This window comes from Lasioglossum baleicum, unplaced genomic scaffold (assembly GCF_051020765.1).
Source record: "Lasioglossum baleicum unplaced genomic scaffold, iyLasBale1 scaffold0852, whole genome shotgun sequence".
NCBI classification, from domain to species: domain Eukaryota; kingdom Metazoa; phylum Arthropoda; class Insecta; order Hymenoptera; family Halictidae; genus Lasioglossum; species Lasioglossum baleicum.
The window spans coordinates 5,225-28,738 of record NW_027469911.1 but is presented as its reverse complement, the minus strand read 5'-3'; the positions used below and the strand labels follow the sequence as shown (position 1 = coordinate 28,738).

General features: G+C 55.4%; 1 protein-coding gene across 1 annotated transcript; it reads right to left on the bottom strand.

The window, feature by feature from the left end:
* Positions 1 to 12,107: 12,107 nt before the first annotated feature.
* Positions 12,108 to 17,350, bottom strand: LOC143220379 (uncharacterized; the record flags this gene model as incomplete). Its single annotated transcript, XM_076446036.1, has 1 exon — positions 12,108 to 17,350. A coding segment is annotated over exon 1 (5,243 nt), but the record flags the coding sequence as incomplete, so codon positions are not given.
* Positions 17,351 to 23,514: the final 6,164 nt, after the last annotated feature.

Here is a 23,514-nt window from a genome sequence, read left to right as displayed (position 1 = left end):
AACCTGCGCATGGGCGTCCCACAAAACCTGCGTATGCGCATCCCACAAAACCTCGCACGTGTTTTTACTCGACTAGCCTGCGGGATGCATCCTCTCGCACGTGTTTTTACTCGACTAGCCTGCGGGAAGCATCCTCTTGCACGTGTTTTTACTCGACTAGCATGCGGGATGCATCCTCTCGCACGTGTTTTTACTCGACTAGCCTGCGGGATGCATTCTCTCGCACGTGTTTTTGCTCGACTAGCCTGCGGGAAGCATCCTCTTGCACGTGTTTTTAGTCGACTACCCTGCGGGATGCATCCTCTCGCACGTGTTTTTGCTCGACTAGCCATGCGTATCCCAAAAAACCTGCGCATGCGCATCCCAAAAAACCTGCGCATGCGCATCCCACAAAACATGCGCATGCGCATCCCACAAAACCTCGCACGTGTTTTTACTCGACTAGCCTGCGGGATGCATCCTCTCGCACGTGTTTTTACTCGACTAGCCTGCGGGATGCATCCTCTCGCACGTGTTTTTACTCGACTAGCCTGCGGGATGCATCCTCTCGCACGTGTTTTTGCTCGGCTAGCCTGCGGGATGCATCCTCTCGCACGTGTTTTTGCTCGACTAGCCATGCGCATCCCAAAAAACCTGCGCATGCGCATCCCACAAAACCTGCGCATGCGCATCCCACAAAACCTCGCACGTGTTTGTGCTCGACTAGCCTGCGGGATGCATCCTTTCGCACGTGTTTTTACTCGACTAGCCTGCGGGATGCATCCTCTCGCACGTGTTTTTGCTCGACTAGCCTGCGGGATGCATCCTCTCGCACGTGTTTTTAGTCGACTACCCTGCGGGATGCATCCTCTCGCACGTGTTTTTGCTCGACTAGCCATGCGAATCCCAAAAACCCTGCGCATGCGCATCCCAAAAAACCTGCGCATGCGCATCCCACAAAACATGCGCATGCGCATCCCACAAAACATGCGCATGCGCATCCCACAAAACCTCGCACGTGTTTTTACTCGACTAGCCTGCGGGATGCATCCTCTCGCACGTGTTTTTACTCGACTAGCCTGCGGGATGCATCCTCTCGCACGTGTTTTTACTCGACTAGCCTGCGGGATGCATCCTCTCGCACGTGTTTTTGCTCGGCTAGCCTGCGGGATGCATCCTCTCGCACGTGTTTTTGCTCGACTAGCCATGCGCATCCCAAAAAACCTGCGCATGCGCATCCCACAAAACCTGCTCATGCGCATCCCACAAAACCTCGCACGTGTTTGTGCTCGACTAGCCTGCGGGATGCATCCTTTCGCACGTGTTTTTACTCGACTAGCCTGCGGGATGCATCCTCCCGCACGTGTTTTTGCTCGACTAGCCTGCGGGATGCATCCTCTCGCACGTGTTTGTGCTCGACTAGCCTGCGGGATGCATCCTCTCGCACGTGTTTTTACTCGACTAGCCTGCGGGATGCATCCTCTCGCACGTGTTTTTGCTCGACTAGCCTGCGGGATGCATCCTCTCGCACGTGTTTTTGTTCGACTAGCCTGCGGGATGCATCCTCTCGCACGTGTTTTTACTCGACTAGCCTGCGGGATGCATCCTCGCGCACGTGTTTTTACTCGACTAGCCTGCGGGATGCATCCTCTCGCACGTGTTTTTACTCGACTAGCCTGCAGGATGCATCCTCTCGCACGTGTTTTTACTCGACTAGCCTGCGGGATGCATCCTCTCGCACGTGTTTTTGCTCGGCTAGCCATGCGCATCCCAAAAAACCTGCGCATGCGCATCCCAAAATACCTGCGCATGCGCATCCCACAAAACCTGCGCATGCGCATCCCACAAAACCTCGCACGTGTTTTTACTCGACTAGCCTGCGGGATGCATCCTCTCGCACGTGTTTTTGCTCGGCTAGCCTGCGGGATGCATCCTCTCGCACGTGTTTTTGCTCGACTAGCCATGCGCATCCCAAAAAACCTGCGCATGCGCATCCCACAAAACCTGCGCATGCGCATCCCACAAAACCTCGCACGTGTTTGTGCTCGACTAGCCTGCGGGATGCATCCTTTCGCACGTGTTTTTACTCGACTAGCCTGCGGGATGCATCCTCTCGCACGTGTTTTTGCTCGACTAGCCTGCGGGATGCATCCTCTCGCACGTGTTTGTGCTCGACTAGCCTGCGGGATGCATCCTCTCGCACGTGTTTTTACTCGACTAGCCTGCGGGATGCATCCTCTCGCACGTGTTTGTGCTCGACTAGCCTGCGGGATGCATCCTCTCGCACGTGTTTTTACTCGACTAGCCTGCGGGATGCATCCTCGCGCACGTGTTTTTACTCGACTAGCCTGCGGGATGCATCCTCTCGCACGTGTTTTTACTCGACTAGCCTGCAGGATGCATCCTCTCGCACGTGTTTTTACTCGACTAGCCTGCGGGATGCATCCTCTCGCACGTGTTTTTGCTCGACTAGCCATGCGCATCCCAAAAAACCTGCACATGCGCATCCCAAAAAACCTGCGCATGCGCATCCCACAAAACCTGCGCATGCGCATCCCACAAAACCTCGCACGTGTTTTTACTCGACTAGCCTGCGGGATGCATCCTCTCGCACGTGTTTTTGCTCGACTAGCCTGCGGGATGCATCCTCTCGCACGTGTTTTTGCTCGACTAGCCTGCGGGATGCATCCTCTCGCACGTGTTTTTACTCGACTAGCCTGCGGGATGCATCCTCTCGCACGTGTTTTTACTCGACTACCCTGCGGGATGCATCCTCTCGCACGTGTTTCTGCTCGACTAGCCATGCGCATCCCAAAAAACCTGCGCATGCGCATCCCAAAAAACCTGCGCATGCGCATCCCACAAAACCTCGCACGTGTTTTTACTCGACTAGCCTGCGGGATGCATCCTCTCGCACGTGTTTTTACTCGACTAGCCTGCGGGATGCATCCTCTCGCACGTGTTTTTACTCGACTAGCCTGCGGGATGCATCCTCTCGCACGTGTTTTTACTCGACTAGCCTGCGGGAAGCATCCTCTTGCACGTGTTTTTACTCGACTAGCCTGCGGGATGCATCCTCTCGCACGTGTTTTTACTCGACTAGCCTGCGGGATGCATTCTCTCGCACGTGTTTTTGCTCGACTAGCCTGCGGGAAGCATCCTCTCGCTCGTGTTTTTGCTCGACTAGCCATGCGCATCCCATAAAACCTGCGCATGCGCATCCCACAAAACCTGCGCATGCGCATCCCACAAAACCTCGCACGTGTTTTTACTCGACTAGCCTGCGGGATGCATCCTCTCGCACGTGTTTTTACTCGACTAGCCTGCGGGATGCATCCTCCCGCACGTGTTTTTACTCCACTAGCCTGCGGGATACATCCTCTCGCACGTGTTTTTGCTCGACTAGCCTGCGGAATGCATCCTCTCGCACGTGTTTTTGCTCGACTAGCCTGCGGGATGCATCCTCTCGCACGTGTTTTTACTCGACTAGCCTGCGGGATGCATCCTCTCGCACGTGTTTTTACTCGACTAGCCTGCGGGAAGCATCCTCTTGCACGTGTTTTTACTCGACTAGCCTGCGGGATGCATCCTCTCGCACGTGTTTTTACTCGACTAGCCTGCGGGATGCATTCTCTCGCACGTGTTTTTGCTCGACTAGCCTGCGGGAAGCATCCTCTCGCTCGTGTTTTTGCTCGACTAGCCATGCGCATCCCATAAAACCTGCGCATGCGCATCCCACAAAACCTGCGCATGCGCATCCCACAAAACCTCGCACGTGTTTTTACTCGACTAGCCTGCGGGATGCATCCTCTCGCACGTGTTTTTACTCGACTAGCCTGCGGGATGCATCCTCTCGCACGTGTTTTTACTCGACTAGCCTGCGGGATGCATCCTCTCGCACGTGTTTTTGCTCGTCTAGCCATGCGCATCCCAAAAAACCTGCGCATGCGCATCCCACAAAACCTACGCATGCGCATCCCACAAAACCTCGCACGTGTTTTTACTCGACTAGCCTGCGGGATGCATCCTCTCGCACGTGTTTTTGCTCGGCTAGCCTGCGGGATGCATCCTCTCGCACGTGTTTTTGCTCGACTAGCCATGCGCATCCCAAAAAACCTGCGCATGCGCATCCCACAAAACCTGCGCATGCGCATCCCACAAAACCTCGCACGTGTTTTTGCTCGACTAGCCTGCGGGATGCATCCTTTCGCACGTGTTTTTACTCGACTAGCCTGCGGGATGCATCCTCTCGCACGTGTTTTTACTCGACTAACCTGCGGGATGCATCCTCTCGCACGTGTTTTTGCTCGTCTAGCCATGCGCATCCCAAAAAACCTGCGCATGCGCATCCCAAAAAACCTGCGCATGCGCATCCCACAAAACCTGCGCATGCGCATCCCACAAAACCTCGCACGTGTTTTTACTCGACTAGCCTGCGGGATGCATCATCTCGCACGTGTTTTTACTCGACTAGCCTGCGGGATGCATCCTCTCGCACGTGTTTTTACTCGACTAGCCTGCGGGATGCATCCTCTCGCACGTGTTTTTACTCGACTAGCCTGCGGGATGCATCCTCTCGCACGTGTTTTTACTCGACTAGCCTGCGGGATGCATCCTCCCGCACGTGTTTTTACTCCACTAGCCTGCGGGATACATCCTCTCGCACGTGTTTTTGCTCGACTAGCCTGCGGAATGCATCCTCTCGCACGTGTTTTTGCTCGACTAGCCTGCGGGATGCATCCTCTCGCACGTGTTTTTACTCGACTAGCCTGCGGGATGCATCCTCTCGCACGTGTTTTTACTCGACTAGCCTGCGGGAAGCATCCTCTTGCACGTGTTTTTACTCGACTAGCCTGCGGGATGCATCCTCTCGCACGTGTTTTTACTCGACTAGCCTGCGGGATGCATTCTCTCGCACGTGTTTTTGCTCGACTAGCCTGCGGGAAGCATCCTCTCGCTCGTGTTTTTGCTCGACTAGCCATGCGCATCCCATAAAACCTGCGCATGCGCATCCCACAAAACCTGCGCATGCGCATCCCACAAAACCTCGCACGTGTTTTTACTCGACTAGCCTGCGGGATGCATCCTCTCGCACGTGTTTTTACTCGACTAGCCTGCGGGATGCATCCTCCCGCACGTGTTTTTACTCCACTAGCCTGCGGGATACATCCTCTCGCACGTGTTTTTGCTCGACTAGCCTGCGGAATGCATCCTCTCGCACGTGTTTTTGCTCGACTAGCCTGCGGGATGCATCCTCTCGCACGTGTTTTTACTCGACTAGCCTGCGGGATGCATCCTCCCGCACGTGTTTTTACTCCACTAGCCTGCGGGATACATCCTCTCGCACGTGTTTTTGCTCGACTAGCCTGCGGAATGCATCCTCTCGCACGTGTTTTTGCTCGACTAGCCTGCGGGATGCATCCTCTCGCACGTGTTTTTACTCGACTAGCCTGCGGGATGCATCCTCTCGCACGTGTTTTTACTCGACTAGCCTGCGGGAAGCATCCTCTTGCACGTGTTTTTACTCGACTAGCCTGCGGGATGCATCCTCTCGCACGTGTTTTTACTCGACTAGCCTGCGGGATGCATTCTCTCGCACGTGTTTTTGCTCGACTAGCCTGCGGGATGCATCCTCTCGCACGTGTTTTTACTCGACTAGCCTGCGGGATGCAACCTCTCGCACGTGTTTTTACTCGACTAGCCTGCGGGATGCATCCTCTCGCACGTGTTTTTACTCGACTAGCCTGCGGGATGCATCCTCTCGCACGTGTTTTTACTCGACTAGCCTGCAGGATGCATCGTCTCGCACGTGTTTTTACTCGACTAACCTGCGGGATGCATCCTCTCGCACGTGTTTTTGCTCGTCTAGCCATGCGCATCCCAAAAAGCCTGCGCATGCGCATCCCAAAAAACCTGCGCATGCGCATCCCACAAAACCTCGCACGTGTTTTTACTCGACTAGCCTGCGGGATGCATCCTCTCGCACGTGTTTTTGCTCGGCTAGCCTGCGGGATGCATCCTCTCGCACGTGTTTTTGCTCGACTAGCCATGCGCATCTCAAAAAACCTGCGCATGCGCATCCCACAAAACCTGCGCATGCGCATCCCACAAAACCTCGCACGTGTTTTTGCTCGACTAGCCTGCGGGATGCATCCTTTCGCACGTGTTTTTACTCGACTAGCCTGCGGGATGCATCCTCTCGCACGTGTTTTTGCTCGACTAGCCTGCGGGATGCATCCTCTCGCACGTGTTTGTGCTCGACTAGCCTGCGGGATGCATCCTCTCGCACGTGTTTTTACTCGACTAGCCTGCGGGATGCATCCTCTCGCACGTGTTTTTACTCGACTAGCCTGCGGGATGCATCCTCTCGCACGTGTTTTTACTCGACTAGCCTGCGGGATGCATCCTCTCGCACGTGTTTTTACTCGACTAGCCTGCGGGATGCATCCTCTCGCACGTGTTTTTACTCGACTAGCCTGCAGGATGCATCGTCTCGCACGTGTTTTTACTCGACTAACCTGCGGGATGCATCCTCTCGCACGTGTTTTTGCTCGTCTAGCCATGCGCATCCCAAAAAGCCTGCGCATGCGCATCCCAAAAAACCTGCGCATGCGCATCCCACAAAACCTGCGCATGCGCATCCCACAAAACCTCGCACGTGTTTTTACTCGACTAGCCTGCGGGATGCATCCTCTCGCACGTGTTTTTGCTCGGCTAGCCTGCGGGATGCATCCTCTCGCACGTGTTTTTGCTCGACTAGCCATGCGGGATGCATCCTTTCGCACGTGTTTTTACTCGACTAGCCTGCGGGATGCATCCTCTCGCACGTGTTTTTGCTCGACTAGCCTGCGGGATGCATCCTCTCGCACGTGTTTGTGCTCGACTAGCCTGCGGAATGCATCCTCTCGCACGTGTTTTTACTCGACTAGCCTGCGGGATGCATCCTCTCGCACGTGTTTTTGCTCGACTAGCCTGCGGGATGCATCCTCTCGCACGTGTTTTTGCTCGACTAGCCTGCGGGATGCATCCTCTCGCACGTGTTTTTACTCGACTAGCCTGCGGGATGCATCCTCTCGCACGTGTTTTTACTCGACTACCCTGCGGGATGCATCCTCTCGCACGTGTTTTTGCTCGACTAGCCATGCGCATCCCAAAAAACCTGCGCATGCGCATCCCACAAAACCTGCGTATGCGCATCCCACAAAACCTCGCACGTGTTTTTACTCGACTAGCCTGCGGGATGCATCCTCTCGCACGTGTTTTTACTCGACTAGCCTGCGGGAAGCATCCTCTTGCACGTGTTTTTACTCGACTAGCATGCGGGATGCATCCTCTCGCACGTGTTTTTACTCGACTAGCCTGCGGGATGCATCCTCTCGCACGTGTTTTTGCTCGACTAGCCTGCGGGAAGCATCCTCTTGCACGTGTTTTTAGTCGACTACCCTGCGGGATGCATCCTCTCGCACGTGTTTTTGCTCGACTAGCCATGCGCATCCCAAAAAACCTGCGCATGGGCGTCCCACAAAACCTGCGTATGCGCATCCCACAAAACCTCGCACGTGTTTTTACTCGACTAGCCTGCGGGATGCATCCTCTCGCACGTGTTTTTACTCGACTAGCCTGCGGGAAGCATCCTCTTGCACGTGTTTTTACTCGACTAGCATGCGGGATGCATCCTCTCGCACGTGTTTTTACTCGACTAGCCTGCGGGATGCATTCTCTCGCACGTGTTTTTGCTCGACTAGCCTGCGGGAAGCATCCTCTTGCACGTGTTTTTAGTCGACTACCCTGCGGGATGCATCCTCTCGCACGTGTTTTTGCTCGACTAGCCATGCGTATCCCAAAAAACCTGCGCATGCGCATCCCAAAAAACCTGCGCATGCGCATCCCACAAAACATGCGCATGCGCATCCCACAAAACCTCGCACGTGTTTTTACTCGACTAGCCTGCGGGATGCATCCTCTCGCACGTGTTTTTACTCGACTAGCCTGCGGGATGCATCCTCTCGCACGTGTTTTTACTCGACTAGCCTGCGGGATGCATCCTCTCGCACGTGTTTTTGCTCGGCTAGCCTGCGGGATGCATCCTCTCGCACGTGTTTTTGCTCGACTAGCCATGCGCATCCCAAAAAACCTGCGCATGCGCATCCCACAAAACCTGCGCATGCGCATCCCACAAAACCTCGCACGTGTTTGTGCTCGACTAGCCTGCGGGATGCATCCTTTCGCACGTGTTTTTACTCGACTAGCCTGCGGGATGCATCCTCTCGCACGTGTTTTTGCTCGACTAGCCTGCGGGATGCATCCTCTCGCACGTGTTTTTAGTCGACTACCCTGCGGGATGCATCCTCTCGCACGTGTTTTTGCTCGACTAGCCATGCGAATCCCAAAAACCCTGCGCATGCGCATCCCAAAAAACCTGCGCATGCGCATCCCACAAAACATGCGCATGCGCATCCCACAAAACATGCGCATGCGCATCCCACAAAACCTCGCACGTGTTTTTACTCGACTAGCCTGCGGGATGCATCCTCTCGCACGTGTTTTTACTCGACTAGCCTGCGGGATGCATCCTCTCGCACGTGTTTTTACTCGACTAGCCTGCGGGATGCATCCTCTCGCACGTGTTTTTGCTCGGCTAGCCTGCGGGATGCATCCTCTCGCACGTGTTTTTGCTCGACTAGCCATGCGCATCCCAAAAAACCTGCGCATGCGCATCCCACAAAACCTGCTCATGCGCATCCCACAAAACCTCGCACGTGTTTGTGCTCGACTAGCCTGCGGGATGCATCCTTTCGCACGTGTTTTTACTCGACTAGCCTGCGGGATGCATCCTCCCGCACGTGTTTTTGCTCGACTAGCCTGCGGGATGCATCCTCTCGCACGTGTTTGTGCTCGACTAGCCTGCGGGATGCATCCTCTCGCACGTGTTTTTACTCGACTAGCCTGCGGGATGCATCCTCTCGCACGTGTTTTTGCTCGACTAGCCTGCGGGATGCATCCTCTCGCACGTGTTTTTGTTCGACTAGCCTGCGGGATGCATCCTCTCGCACGTGTTTTTACTCGACTAGCCTGCGGGATGCATCCTCGCGCACGTGTTTTTACTCGACTAGCCTGCGGGATGCATCCTCTCGCACGTGTTTTTACTCGACTAGCCTGCAGGATGCATCCTCTCGCACGTGTTTTTGCTCGACTAGCCATGCGCATCCCAAAAAACCTGCGCATGCGCATCCCACAAAACCTGCGTATGCGCATCCCACAAAACCTCGCACGTGTTTTTACTCGACTAGCCTGCGGGATGCATCCTCTCGCACGTGTTTTTACTCGACTAGCCTGCGGGAAGCATCCTCTTGCACGTGTTTTTGCTCGACTAGCCTGCGGGAAGCATCCTCTTGCACGTGTTTTTAGTCGACTACCCTGCGGGATGCATCCTCTCGCACGTGTTTTTGCTCGACTAGCCATGCGCATCCCAAAAAACCTGCGCATGCGCATCCCACAAAACCTGCGTATGCGCATCCCACAAAACCTCGCACGTGTTTTTACTCGACTAGCCTGCGGGATGCATCCTCTCGCACGTGTTTTTGCTCGACTAGCCTGCGGGATGCATCCTCTCGCACGTGTTTTTGCTCGACTAGCCTGCGGGATGCATCCTCTCGCACGTGTTTTTACTCGACTAGCCTGCGGGATGCATCCTCTCGCACGTGTTTTTACTCGACTACCCTGCGGGATGCATCCTCTCGCACGTGTTTCTGCTCGACTAGCCATGCGCATCCCAAAAAACCTGCGCATGCGCATCCCAAAAAACCTGCGCATGCGCATCCCACAAAACCTCGCACGTGTTTTTACTCGACTAGCCTGCGGGATGCATCCTCTCGCACGTGTTTTTACTCGACTAGCCTGCGGGATGCATCCTCTCGCACGTGTTTTTACTCGACTAGCCTGCGGGATGCATCCTCTCGCACGTGTTTTTGCTCGACTAGCCATGCGCATCCCAAAAAACCTGCACATGCGCATCCCAAAAAACCTGCGCATGCGCATCCCACAAAACCTGCGCATGCGCATCCCACAAAACCTCGCACGTGTTTTTACTCGACTAGCCTGCGGGATGCATCATCTCGCACGTGTTTTTACTCGACTAGCCTGCGGGATGCATCCTCTCGCACGTGTTTTTACTCGACTAGCCTGCGGGATGCATCCTCTCGCACGTGTTTTTGCTCGACTAGCCTGCGGGATGCATCCTCTCGCACGTGTTTTTAGTCGACTACCCTGCGGGATGCATCCTCTCGCACGTGTTTTTGCTCGACTAGCCATGCGAATCCCAAAAACCCTGCGCATGCGCATCCCAAAAAACCTGCGCATGCGCATCCCACAAAACATGCGCATGCGCATCCCACAAAACATGCGCATGCGCATCCCACAAAACCTCGCACGTGTTTTTACTCGACTAGCCTGCGGGATGCATCCTCTCGCACGTGTTTTTACTCGACTAGCCTGCGGGATGCATCCTCTCGCACGTGTTTTTACTCGACTAGCCTGCGGGATGCATCCTCTCGCACGTGTTTTTGCTCGGCTAGCCTGCGGGATGCATCCTCTCGCACGTGTTTTTGCTCGACTAGCCATGCGCATCCCAAAAAACCTGCGCATGCGCATCCCACAAAACCTGCTCATGCGCATCCCACAAAACCTCGCACGTGTTTGTGCTCGACTAGCCTGCGGGATGCATCCTTTCGCACGTGTTTTTACTTGACTAGCCTGCGGGATGCATCCTCCCGCACGTGTTTTTGCTCGACTAGCCTGCGGGATGCATCCTCTCGCACGTGTTTGTGCTCGACTAGCCTGCGGGATGCATCCTCTCGCACGTGTTTTTACTCGACTAGCCTGCGGGATGCATCCTCTCGCACGTGTTTTTGCTCGACTAGCCTGCGGGATGCATCCTCTCGCACGTGTTTTTGTTCGACTAGCCTGCGGGATGCATCCTCTCGCACGTGTTTTTACTCGACTAGCCTGCGGGATGCATCCTCGCGCACGTGTTTTTACTCGACTAGCCTGCGGGATGCATCCTCTCGCACGTGTTTTTACTCGACTAGCCTGCAGGATGCATCCTCTCGCACGTGTTTTTACTCGACTAGCCTGCGGGATGCATCCTCTCGCACGTGTTTTTGCTCGGCTAGCCATGCGCATCCCAAAAAACCTGCGCATGCGCATCCCAAAATACCTGCGCATGCGCATCCCACAAAACCTGCTGTTTCGACTTCGACCGACGGTCGGAAAGCCTGAGTGCCGGGATCGCCCAGGTTTGGACGCGCGAGGAAAGGTAACGGTCACGACACAAGGATTAAAGAAGACTCGCGGTGGACGATGTGATGGAGATCAATGACGAACGTTGATTTATTTATGAAAGAAGTGGAGCGCGCACGGCTCTGACACGCGTGAATTCCAGGAAAGCCGGTGTTACAATGAGTTTTAAACCAGAGTGTGTTCTCGGAGCGCGATGAACAAAGAGAGTGACCCCGCTTCGCCGAGGGGGTTCCCGAATAGGCCCAAGTCGACGAACGCGGTGGTCCGCGATTGGCGGATCGATCGCAGAGTCGATTGTTTCGGGATTCGAATCGAGGTAGTTTACGGGTCACGACGGCGAGCCGTTGAGAACGCGGTGTCGAAAATAATAACACGCGGCGTGTGTTCTTGAAATTGGTAGAAAAACCCGGCGTGTCTCAATCGACCGGTAAACCTCTCGATTCGAATCCCGAACATACCGCCCGCCTCGAAACACAGTTTCGAAACGCAACGTATCAAAAAAAGGAAAAACGTAAACGATAGTGGGAGTGCGTTTTACAATGCCCGGTAACGCTAAACCCAGAACGCACGCATGAGAGGCAACTCGGTGTCGCCGTGATCGCTTGGTTGGAGGTACAATAATGGATGAATTAACAAATTACGCTGGTCGCTCGGTTGGTCGCGGAGTAACGTGCGCGAACGCCGCCCGCCATGACGGAACGCATCGGGTCGCACGAGAAACGCAGGGTTACCGGTCGGCGGCGTCATCCGACTGATTCGCGAGGGGGGTGCGAGGGAAATGACGCTGGGAATGAACGCGCCCGACCGCAGCCGAACGGAGCTGGACTTACGTCGCAGATGCTGCGCGTTGAACGGGTAAAAGACATAATTTTACCAACGGGCGCTTGAATGTCGCCGTTGCCGTTTTGACGGTGACTACTCGGGTGTGACCGTCGTCGCCGGAATGCAATTGAGTTACGCGACCGAGCTCCCACTTACACGGAGGGAGTGTGGGATTCCGAATTAGGACTAGTTGCCCCGTGGAGATTGGAGGGTACGGTTTTCGCCACTTGCTTCGCTGTTGGAGGGTATTGATATAATCATCCTGCCATAACCTCCAGAAACGTTCCGCTGCGTGGCGAACTAGCTGCCAGCGGGAAAGGCGGTTTTCGCCGAGGTCAAGGTATGAAGGCTGAGGCGGTACCGTGAGCGAGGAGCCTACCAAAAAATGCCCGGGGGTGAGGGTTTCGTACTCGTCGAGGGTATCGGAGATCGGAGCAAGGGGGCGGGAGTTCAAGCAGGCTTCGATCGCGCAGAGGAGTGTCGTGAACTCCTCGAAAGTTAACATGCGATCGCCGAGAACGCGGCGAAGGTGATGTTTCACACTTTTAACCCCCGCCTCCCATAGGCCTCCGAAATGCGGCGCCGAAGGGGGGATGAAATGCCACGTCGTGCCATCGGACGCTGTTTTATTTAAAAAATTTGGGTTTCTTATGGCGGCGCGATAGGCTGCTGAGAGTTCTCGGCAGCCGCCTACGAAATTAGTGCCGTTGTCTGAATAGACGGCCTCCGGTAGACCCCGTCGAGAGCAGAACCGAAGGTATGCGTTTAGGAATGCCGGAGTGGAGTAATCGACGGCTAGTTCCAGATGAATCGCCCTCGTGGCCATGCAAATGAAAAGGGCGATGTAGGCTTTTCGCGAGGTGATACCGCGACCGGCCGAGGCACGAATGTGGAAGGGTCCGGCGTAATCCACCCCGCAGTGCGCAAAACAGCGGGCTGGCGGGGATACGCGGGCGTCGGGTAAATTTCCCATGATTTGCTCGGGGACCGCAGCTCTTTCTCGAACGCATGTAACGCACGAGTGTATAATGGACTTCACCATGCTTCGGGCGCGGAGGAGCCAATAGTTCTGGCGGAGGGTGTGTAGGGTTAGTTGCACGCCGCCGTGCAACGTTTGAGTGTGGACCTGCTCGACGAGGAGGCGCACGATGGGATGAGGTGCAAGCAGAATTGGATGCCTCACTCTGTGTGGGAGAGCGGCGTGACGCAATCGGCCTCCGACGCGAAGAATGCCGTCAGCATCGAGGAACGGATTGAGCGAGAGTAGCGGGCTCTTTGGCGACAGACTTTGGGCTTGCTGGAGCGCGTGGAGTTCTTCGGGGAATTCCGCGGATTGAAGGTGCTTAATCCAAAAGATTCGAGCTAGAGAGACGTCTGAGGTCGAGAGAGCCTGTCCGGAAGGTCGACTAGGAGTGTCGGAGATGTTGCGGCGGCAGAGACGGCTGAATCTTATAATATAGGCCGTGACTCGTAGGAGTTTGGGCCATTTTGAAAATCGGGAGGCCAAATCCCACTCGATTGAAGGGGTGGCCGCGCTGTGGAACGACAGTTTGACTTCCGGCAGGTCGTAGCCTTCCGGAAGGGGCGCCTGAGCCGGCCACGCGGAAGCATCGAGTCCGAGCCACTCGGGACCGTGCCACCACAATTCATGTCGAAGGAGATCGTCGCTGAGGAGCCCGCGGGAAGCGCAATCGGCGGGGTTTTCTGCAGTAGGCACATGCTGCCAACTTGCATTCGGAAGTCGAGTCTGAATGTTCGCGACGCGGTTGGCAACATACGGTTTCCACTTGGACGGGTGCGATCTGAGCCATGCTAGGACGACAGTCGAGTCGGTCCAACAGAAACACTTAACGGTGGCGTTTTCGAAAGCGGACAGAACGAACGCCATGAGACGGGACAGAAGCTCGGCGCCCTGTAGCTCAAGCCGCGGGATTGTCACAGGTGTGAGGGGCGCGACCTTGGATTTGCCTGCTAGCAGTGACACGGTGATCTGACCTGTCGGAGAAATGCAGCGAGCATAGATGACAGCGGCGTATGCAATGTTGGAAGCGTCCGCGAAGCCGTGAAGCTCGAGGTGACCGTTAGAGTGAGAGTGGCCGGTCCACCGTGGAATTTGAACCTCTGCTAGTGACAGAAGGCGAGTGTAAATCGCGGTCCAGCGATCGAGTGCAGGGCCGGAGATCGGATCGTCCCATGCGATTCGGAGGCGCCACAGGTCCTGAATGATAACCTTGGCGGAGATAATGGCAGGGGTGACCCACCCCAACGGATCGTACAATTTGGCAATTGTCGATAAAATTGTCCGTTTCGTTGAGGGAAGCGTATTGGAAAGCGAGACTTGAAATTGGAAGGCGTCGCGAGACGGATTCCAACTGACTCCGAGGATTTTAACCTCATCATCGGGCGTGAGGAATTTTGAGCACGCTAGGCCGTGATCCGACGGATCCATGTCGGTGAGAAGTTCGGAATGGTTGCTAGCCCATTTCCGGAGTTTGAAATGCCCGCAGTGCAGCAGGCCGTTTAGTTGATCGCGGGACCGGCGTAGAGAAGGGATGTCATCGCCGCCGAATAGCACGTCATCTACGTAAATGTTCGACCGTAGGATGGGACGCGCGAGGGGAAAGCGAGAGCCTTCGTCCTCGAGAAGTTGCTGCAGTACTCGAAGGGCTAGGAACGGGGCGCAGGTCATTCCGTAAGTGACAGTCAGGAGCTGAAAGGGAGCGGGCTCGTCGCCGGGTGAATTTTGCCAAATGATCCTCTGATAGTCGAGGTCGCGGTCATTGACGAGGATCTGGCGATACATTTTCGCGATATCGGCGGTATACACGTATCGAAATTTCCGCCATCGAAGCAGAACGGAGGGCAGATCGGACTGCAGCTTGGGACCGGAGAGTAGATGGTCATTAAGAGAGGTTCCGTTTGAGGTGACGCTGGACGCGTTGAATACGACGCGGAGATGTGTCGTCGCGCTGCCTTCTCGGAACACGGGGTGATGGGGCATGTACACCGCTTGCGTCGGAGATGTAGAGGAGGAGAGCGCGCGTCGCATGTGGCCGAGCTCTTCGTACTCGTGGAGGAACGCTCGATATTCCGAAGCGAGCGAAGAGTTCAGGCGGAACTTTCGCTGCAGCGAGCGATGAATTTGGTCCGCTAACGGGCGCGACTGCCCGATGTTTATTGGGGGGCCGGCACGGAACGGAAGACGGACCACGTACTGACCGTCGGCGGTACGAGTGGTGTTTGCGCGGAAGTGCGACTCGCACTGTTCCTCGTCCGGGGTGAGAAAGGAGCGACGGGGAACCTCTTCGAGTTCCCAAAATCGTTTGAGGTCGTGAGCGAGAGGGTCGTCTTGAGTGCAATGGTGCATAGATATTCTTGAGAACTCGCGGAAGTCGCTACGGGCAGCATGGACTGTATCCGATTCGCCGGACTGACATGCTGTGGGTCCGGAAATGACCCACCCGAAGATGGTTTCCTGCGCTACTGGCGATCCGCTGCGACATTTCCGCACCCCATCGAGAACGATGCTGGGGTAAACGTCCGCGCCAAGAATCAGGTGAATTGCGGATCGGTTTGACGGATCGGGGTCGGCCCATTCCAAATCCGCAAGGTGCGCTAGAACTCGCGAGTCACGGATGCGTTTCGGCGCGTACGTTGAAAGCGCAGGGAGCACGAGGGCGACGGTTGACATCGCGGGAGTCGCGCGCGAGCGGTGGGCTACCTGGAGGTGCACAGCGTGACGCACGCTCCCGGCGTGGACGCCGCCGACTGCTGAAATCGAAGTATTGACGCGGGTGCGCTTTGCTCGCAGAATATGCACCATCGCTTCGGTGACGAAACTTGTTTCGGAGCCTTGGTCGATCAGGGCTCGGACGGTCACGCAACGACCGGAGGAGACGCTTAATTTTACAAGGGCCGTGGCTAATAGGACCGCGGAGCTCGGCTCTTCGCGGGTAGACGCGAGGTGAGCGCTCACCTCGGAACTGGCTGACACGGGCGCTGAGTTTCCGGATGGTGGCGGTGCTACGTCTTCGTGTAGGAGAGAATGGTGTCGTCGGTGACATACGCGACACGAATATTTGCTTGAACAGTCCAAAGTGGTATGCGCGTTGCTCAGACAGTTGAAACAACGATTGAGTTTACTGATAAGTTCGCGCCGACCGTGCGGGTTCCGCGATGTAAACTGCGGGCATGCGCATAAATTATGAGATGCTCGACACACCGGGCATGGCGGAAACGTTTTCGTCGACGTCTGATATGTTGTGACGGCATGCACGCGGGAAGGACCGGCGGCTGGTTGCATCGTCGCGACGGGGCACACAGCGGCGGTAACGGACTCGCTTTCGGAAAATTCTTCGAGCCCACGAACGCGAGAATCAACAAAATTCGACAGCAGCTCGAAGGGCGGCGGTGCAACGTCGTCGCTGATTTTTAGTTTCCAGGCTTTTCGCGACGACGTGTCCAGCTTCTGGGATACCAGATGGACCAGTATATCGTTCCAGAGATCTTCCGGTTTCCTTCCTAGATTTTTCAGCGACGCGGTGATGACGCAGACGCGATCGCGAAGTCTTTGTAAGTCGGCCGCCGACTCGTGAGAAAGCGCGGGCAGGTCGAACAATGATTGAAGGTGTGCGTTGATGAGACGTCGCGGATTTTGATAACGCTTCATAAGAGCAGTCCAGGCAACTGTGAAATTATCCTCGGTAATGGGAATATTTTCGATACATTCGAGAGCGCGACCCGTGATGGACGACGTCAGATAATGGAGGCGCGATACGTCGTGGAGCGATGGGTTTTTTATAATGAGGGCGGTGAAACGGTCGCGAAACGATTCCCACGTCGCGTATCGGCCATCGAATTCTGGCAAGTTTAAACGCGGAAGCTGATCGGCTGGTACAGGCGGAAGCACTTGCCCGTCGCAAGGATTTGAAGGGTGACTTACGGGGACGCTGGTCAAATCGTCGAGCTGAGACGTCATGAACGCCAGGGTCTCCAAGTATGTTTCCTCCGTTTCCTCGAACTGATTCTCGGAGAAGTACGGGATCTTGGTCTGGTCCGCGGGAGGGATGATGGAGCAGACTCGGTCGTTTCCGGTGTTGAATTTCTGCCAGTGGTCCTGCAGGTGGGCGATTCTCGTACGCAGTGTGGCCTTGGTCCATTTCTCCTTCCCCAGCTTCCTCAGATTGAGAAGACTGCGTTCGATGGCTCGCTTCGTTTGGAGTTGGCTTTCGATTGCCTCTACCCCCGCCATGATAGTGGATAGTTCCGTTCTCGATGTGGCACCGTACACTTTCTCGCGATCCGGCTCGAAGGACCAATGTTTCGACTTCGACCGACGGTCGGAAAGCCTGAGTGCCGGGATCGCCCAGGTTTGGACGCGCGAGGAAAGGTAACGGTCACGACACAAGGATTAAAGAAGACTCGCGGTGGACGATGTGATGGAGATCAATGACGAACGTTGATTTATTTATGAAAGAAGTGGAGCGCGCACGGCTCTGACACGCGTGAATTCCAGGAAAGCCGGTGTTACAATGAGTTTTAAACCAGAGTGTGTTCTCGGAGCGCGATGAACAAAGAGAGTGACCCCGCTTCGCCGAGGGGGTTCCCGAATAGGCCCAAGTCGACGAACGCGGTGGTCCGCGATTGGCGGATCGATCGCAGAGTCGATTGTTTCGGGATTCGAATCGAGGTAGTTTACGGGTCACGACGGCGAGCCGTTGAGAACGCGGTGTCGAAAATAATAACACGCGGCGTGTGTTCTTGAAATTGGTAGAAAAACCCGGCGTGTCTCAATCGACCGGTAAACCTCTCGATTCGAATCCCGAACACCTGCGCATGCGCATCCCACAAAACCTCGCACGTGTTTTTACTCGACTAGCCTGCGGGATGCATCCTCTCGCACGTGTTTTTGCTCGGCTAGCCTGCGGGATGCATCCTCTCGCACGTGTTTTTGCTCGACTAGCCATGCGCATCCCAAAAAACCTGCGCATGCGCATCCCACAAAACCTGCGCATGCGCATCCCACAAAACCTCGCACGTGTTTGTGCTCGACTAGCCTGCGGGATGCATCCTTTCGCACGTGTTTTTACTCGACTAGCCTGCGGGATGCATCCTCTCGCACGTGTTTTTGCTCGACTAGCCTGCGGGATGCATCCTCTCGCACGTGTTTGTGCTCGACTAGCCTGCGGGATGCATCCTCTCGCACGTGTTTTTACTCGACTAGCCTGCGGGATGCATCCTCTCGCACGTGTTTGTGCTCGACTAGCCTGCGGGATGCATCCTCTCGCACGTGTTTTTACTCGACTAGCCTGCGGGATGCATCATCGCGCACGTGTTTTTACTCGACTAGCCTGCGGGATGCATCCTCTCGCACGTGTTTTTACTCGACTAGCCTGCAGGATGCATCCTCTCGCACGTGTTTTTACTCGACTAGCCTGCGGGATGCATCCTCTCGCACGTGTTTTTGCTCGACTAGCCATGCGCATCCCAAAAAACCTGCACATGCGCATCCCAAAAAACCTGCGCATGCGCATCCCACAAAACCTGCGCATGCGCATCCCACAAAACCTCGCACGTGTTTTTACTCGACTAGCCTGCGGGATGCATCCTCTCGCACGTGTTTTTACTCGACTAGCCTGCGGGATGCATCCTCTCGCACGTGTTTTTGCTCGACTAGCCTGCGGGATGCATCCTCTCGCACGTGTTTTTGCTCGACTAGCCTGCGGGATGCATCCTCTCGCACGTGTTTTTACTCGACTAGCCTGCGGGATGCATTCTCTCGCACGTGTTTTTGCTCGACTAGCCTGCGGGAAGCATCCTCTCGCTCGTGTTTTTGCTCGACTAGCCATGCGCATCCCATAAAACCTGCGCATGCGCATCCCACAAAACCTGCGCATGCGCATCCCACAAAACCTCGCACGTGTTTTTACTCGACTAGCCTGCGGGATGCATCCTCTCGCACGTGTTTTTACTCGACTAGCCTGCGGGATGCATCCTCCCGCACGTGTTTTTACTCCACTAGCCTGCGGGATACATCCTCTCGCACGTGTTTTTGCTCGACTAGCCTGCGGAATGCATCCTCTCGCACGTGTTTTTGCTCGACTAGCCTGCGGGATGCATCCTCTCGCACGTGTTTTTACTCGACTAGCCTGCGGGATGCATCCTCTCGCACGTGTTTTTACTCGACTAGCCTGCGGGAAGCATCCTCTTGCACGTGTTTTTACTCGACTAGCCTGCGGGATGCATCCTCTCGCACGTGTTTTTACTCGACTAGCCTGCGGGATGCATTCTCTCGCACGTGTTTTTGCTCGACTAGCCTGCGGGAAGCATCCTCTCGCTCGTGTTTTTGCTCGACTAGCCATGCGCATCCCAAAAAACCTGCGCATGCGCATCCCACAAAACCTGCGCATGCGCATCCCACAAAACCTCGCACGTGTTTGTGCTCGACTAGCCTGCGGGATGCATCCTTTCGGACGTGTTTTTACTCGACTAGCCTGCGGGATGCATCCTCTCGCACGTGTTTTTGCTCGACTAGCCTGCGGGATGCATCCTCTCGCACGTGTTTGTGCTCGACTAGCCTGCGGGATGCATCCTCTCGCACGTGTTTTTACTCGACTAGCCTGCGGGATGCATCCTCTCGCACGTGTTTGTGCTCGACTAGCCTGCGGGATGCATCCTCTCGCACGTGTTTTTACTCGACTAGCCTGCGGGATGCATCATCGCGCACGTGTTTTTACTCGACTAGCCTGCGGGATGCATCCTCTTGCACGTGTTTTTACTCGACTAGCCTGCAGGATGCATCCTCTCGCACGTGTTTTTACTCGACTAGCCTGCGGGATGCATCCTCTCGCACGTGTTTTTGCTCGACTAGCCATGCGCATCCCAAAAAACCTGCACATGCGCATCCCAAAAAACCTGCGCATGCGCATCCCACAAAACCTGCGCATGCGCATCCCACAAAACCTCGCACGTGTTTTTACTCGACTAGCCTGCGGGATGCATCCTCTCGCACGTGTTTTTACTCGACTAGCCTGCGGGATGCATCCTCTCGCACGTGTTTTTGCTCGACTAGCCTGCGGGATGCATCCTCTCGCACGTGTTTTTGCTCGACTAGCCTGCGGGATGCATCCTCTCGCACGTGTTTTTACTCGACTAGCCTGCGGGATGCATTCTCTCGCACGTGTTTTTGCTCGACTAGCCTGCGGGAAGCATCCTCTCGCTAGTGTTTTTGCTCGACTAGCCATGCGCATCCCATAAAACCTGCGCATGCGCATCCCACAAAACCTGCGCATGCGCATCCCACAAAACCTCGCACGTGTTTTTACTCGACTAGCCTGCGGGATGCATCCTCTCGCACGTGTTTTTACTCGACTAGCCTGCGGGATGCATCCTCCCGCACGTGTTTTTACTCCACTAGCCTGCGGGATACATCCTCTCGCACGTGTTTTTGCTCGACTAGCCTGCGGAATGCATCCTCTCGCACGTGTTTTTGCTCGACTAGCCTGCGGGATGCATCCTCTCGCACGTGTTTTTACTCGACTAGCCTGCGGGATGCATCCTCTCGCACGTGTTTTTACTCGACTAGCCTGCGGGAAGCATCCTCTTGCACGTGTTTTTACTCGACTAGCCTGCGGGATGCATCCTCTCGCACGTGTTTTTGCTCGACTAGCCATGCGCATCCCAAAAAACCTGCACATGCGCATCCCAAAAAACCTGCGCATGCGCATCCCACAAAACCTGCGCATGCGCATCCCACAAAACCTCGCACGTGTTTTTACTCGACTAGCCTGCGGGATGCATCCTCTCGCACGTGTTTTTGCTCGACTAGCCTGCGGGATGCATCCTCTCGCACGTGTTTTTGCTCGACTAGCCTGCGGGATGCATCCTCTCGCACGTGTTTTTACTCGACTAGCCTGCGGGATGCATCATCGCGCACGTGTTTTTACTCGACTAGCCTGCGGGATGCATCCTCTCGCACGTGTTTTTACTCGACTAGCCTGCAGGATGCATCCTCTCGCACGTGTTTTTACTCGACTAGCCTGCGGGATGCATCCTCTCGCACGTGTTTTTGCTCGACTAGCCATGCGCATCCCAAAAAACCTGCACATGCGCATCCCAAAAAACCTGCGCATGCGCATCCCACAAAACCTGCGCATGCGCATCCCACAAAACCTCGCACGTGTTTTTACTCGACTAGCCTGCGGGATGCATCCTCTCGCACGTGTTTTTACTCGACTAGCCTGCGGGATGCATCCTCTCGCACGTGTTTTTGCTCGACTAGCCTGCGGGATGCATCCTCTCGCACGTGTTTTTGCTCGACTAGCCTGCGGGATGCATCCTCTCGCACGTGTTTTTACTCGACTAGCCTGCGGGATGCATTCTCTCGCACGTGTTTTTGCTCGACTAGCCTGCGGGAAGCATCCTCTCGCTCGTGTTTTTGCTCGACTAGCCATGCGCATCCCATAAAACCTGCGCATGCGCATCCCACAAAACCTGCGCATGCGCATCCCACAAAACCTCGCACGTGTTTTTACTCGACTAGCCTGCGGGATGCATCCTCTCGCACGTGTTTTTACTCGACTAGCCTGCGGGATGCATCCTCCCGCACGTGTTTTTACTCCACTAGCCTGCGGGATACATCCTCTCGCACGTGTTTTTGCTCGACTAGCCTGCGGAATGCATCCTCTCGCACGTGTTTTTGCTCGACTAGCCTGCGGGATGCATCCTCTCGCACGTGTTTTTACTCGACTAGCCTGCGGGATGCATCCTCTCGCACGTGTTTTTACTCGACTAGCCTGCGGGAAGCATCCTCTTGCACGTGTTTTTACTCGACTAGCCTGCGGGATGCATCCTCTCGCACGTGTTTTTACTCGACTAGCCTGCGGGATGCATTCTCTCGCACGTGTTTTTGCTCGACTAGCCTGCGGGAAGCATCCTCTCGCTCGTGTTTTTGCTCGACTAGCCATGCGCATCCCAAAAAACCTGCGCATGCGCATCCCACAAAACCTGCGCATGCGCATCCCACAAAACCTCGCACGTGTTTGTGCTCGACTAGCCTGCGGGATGCATCCTTTCGGACGTGTTTTTACTCGACTAGCCTGCGGGATGCATCCTCTCGCACGTGTTTTTGCTCGACTAGCCTGCGGGATGCATCCTCTCGCACGTGTTTGTGCTCGACTAGCCTGCGGGATGCATCCTCTCGCACGTGTTTTTACTCGACTAGCCTGCGGGATGCATCCTCTCGCACGTGTTTGTGCTCGACTAGCCTGCGGGATGCATCCTCTCGCACGTGTTTTTACTCGACTAGCCTGCGGGATGCATCATCGCGCACGTGTTTTTACTCGACTAGCCTGCGGGATGCATCCTCTCGCACGTGTTTTTACTCGACTAGCCTGCAGGATGCATCCTCTCGCACGTGTTTTTACTCGACTAGCCTGCGGGATGCATCCTCTCGCACGTGTTTTTGCTCGACTAGCCATGCGCATCCCAAAAAACCTGCACATGCGCATCCCAAAAAACCTGCGCATGCGCATCCCACAAAACCTGCGCATGCGCATCCCACAAAACCTCGCACGTGTTTTTACTCGACTAGCCTGCGGGATGCATCCTCTCGCACGTGTTTTTACTCGACTAGCCTGCGGGATGCATCCTCTCGCACGTGTTTTTGCTCGACTAGCCTGCGGGATGCATCCTCTCGCACGTGTTTTTGCTCGACTAGCCTGCGGGATGCATCCTCTCGCACGTGTTTTTACTCGACTAGCCTGCGGGATGCATTCTCTCGCACGTGTTTTTGCTCGACTAGCCTGCGGGAAGCATCCTCTCGCTCGTGTTTTTGCTCGACTAGCCATGCGCATCCCATAAAACCTGCGCATGCGCATCCCACAAAACCTGCGCATGCGCATCCCACAAAACCTCGCACGTGTTTTTACTCGACTAGCCTGCGGGATGCATCCTCTCGCACGTGTTTTTACTCGACTAGCCTGCGGGATGCATCCTCCCGCACGTGTTTTTACTCCACTAGCCTGCGGGATACATCCTCTCGCACGTGTTTTTGCTCGACTAGCCTGCGGAATGCATCCTCTCGCACGTGTTTTTGCTCGACTAGCCTGCGGGATGCATCCTCTCGCACGTGTTTTTACTCGACTAGCCTGCGGGATGCATCCTCTCGCACGTGTTTTTACTCGACTAGCCTGCGGGAAGCATCCTCTTGCACGTGTTTTTACTCGACTAGCCTGCGGGATGCATCCTCTCGCACGTGTTTTTGCTCGACTAGCCATGCGCATCCCAAAAAACCTGCACATGCGCATCCCAAAAAACCTGCGCATGCGCATCCCACAAAACCTGCGCATGCGCATCCCACAAAACCTCGCACGTGTTTTTACTCGACTAGCCTGCGGGATGCATCCTCTCGCACGT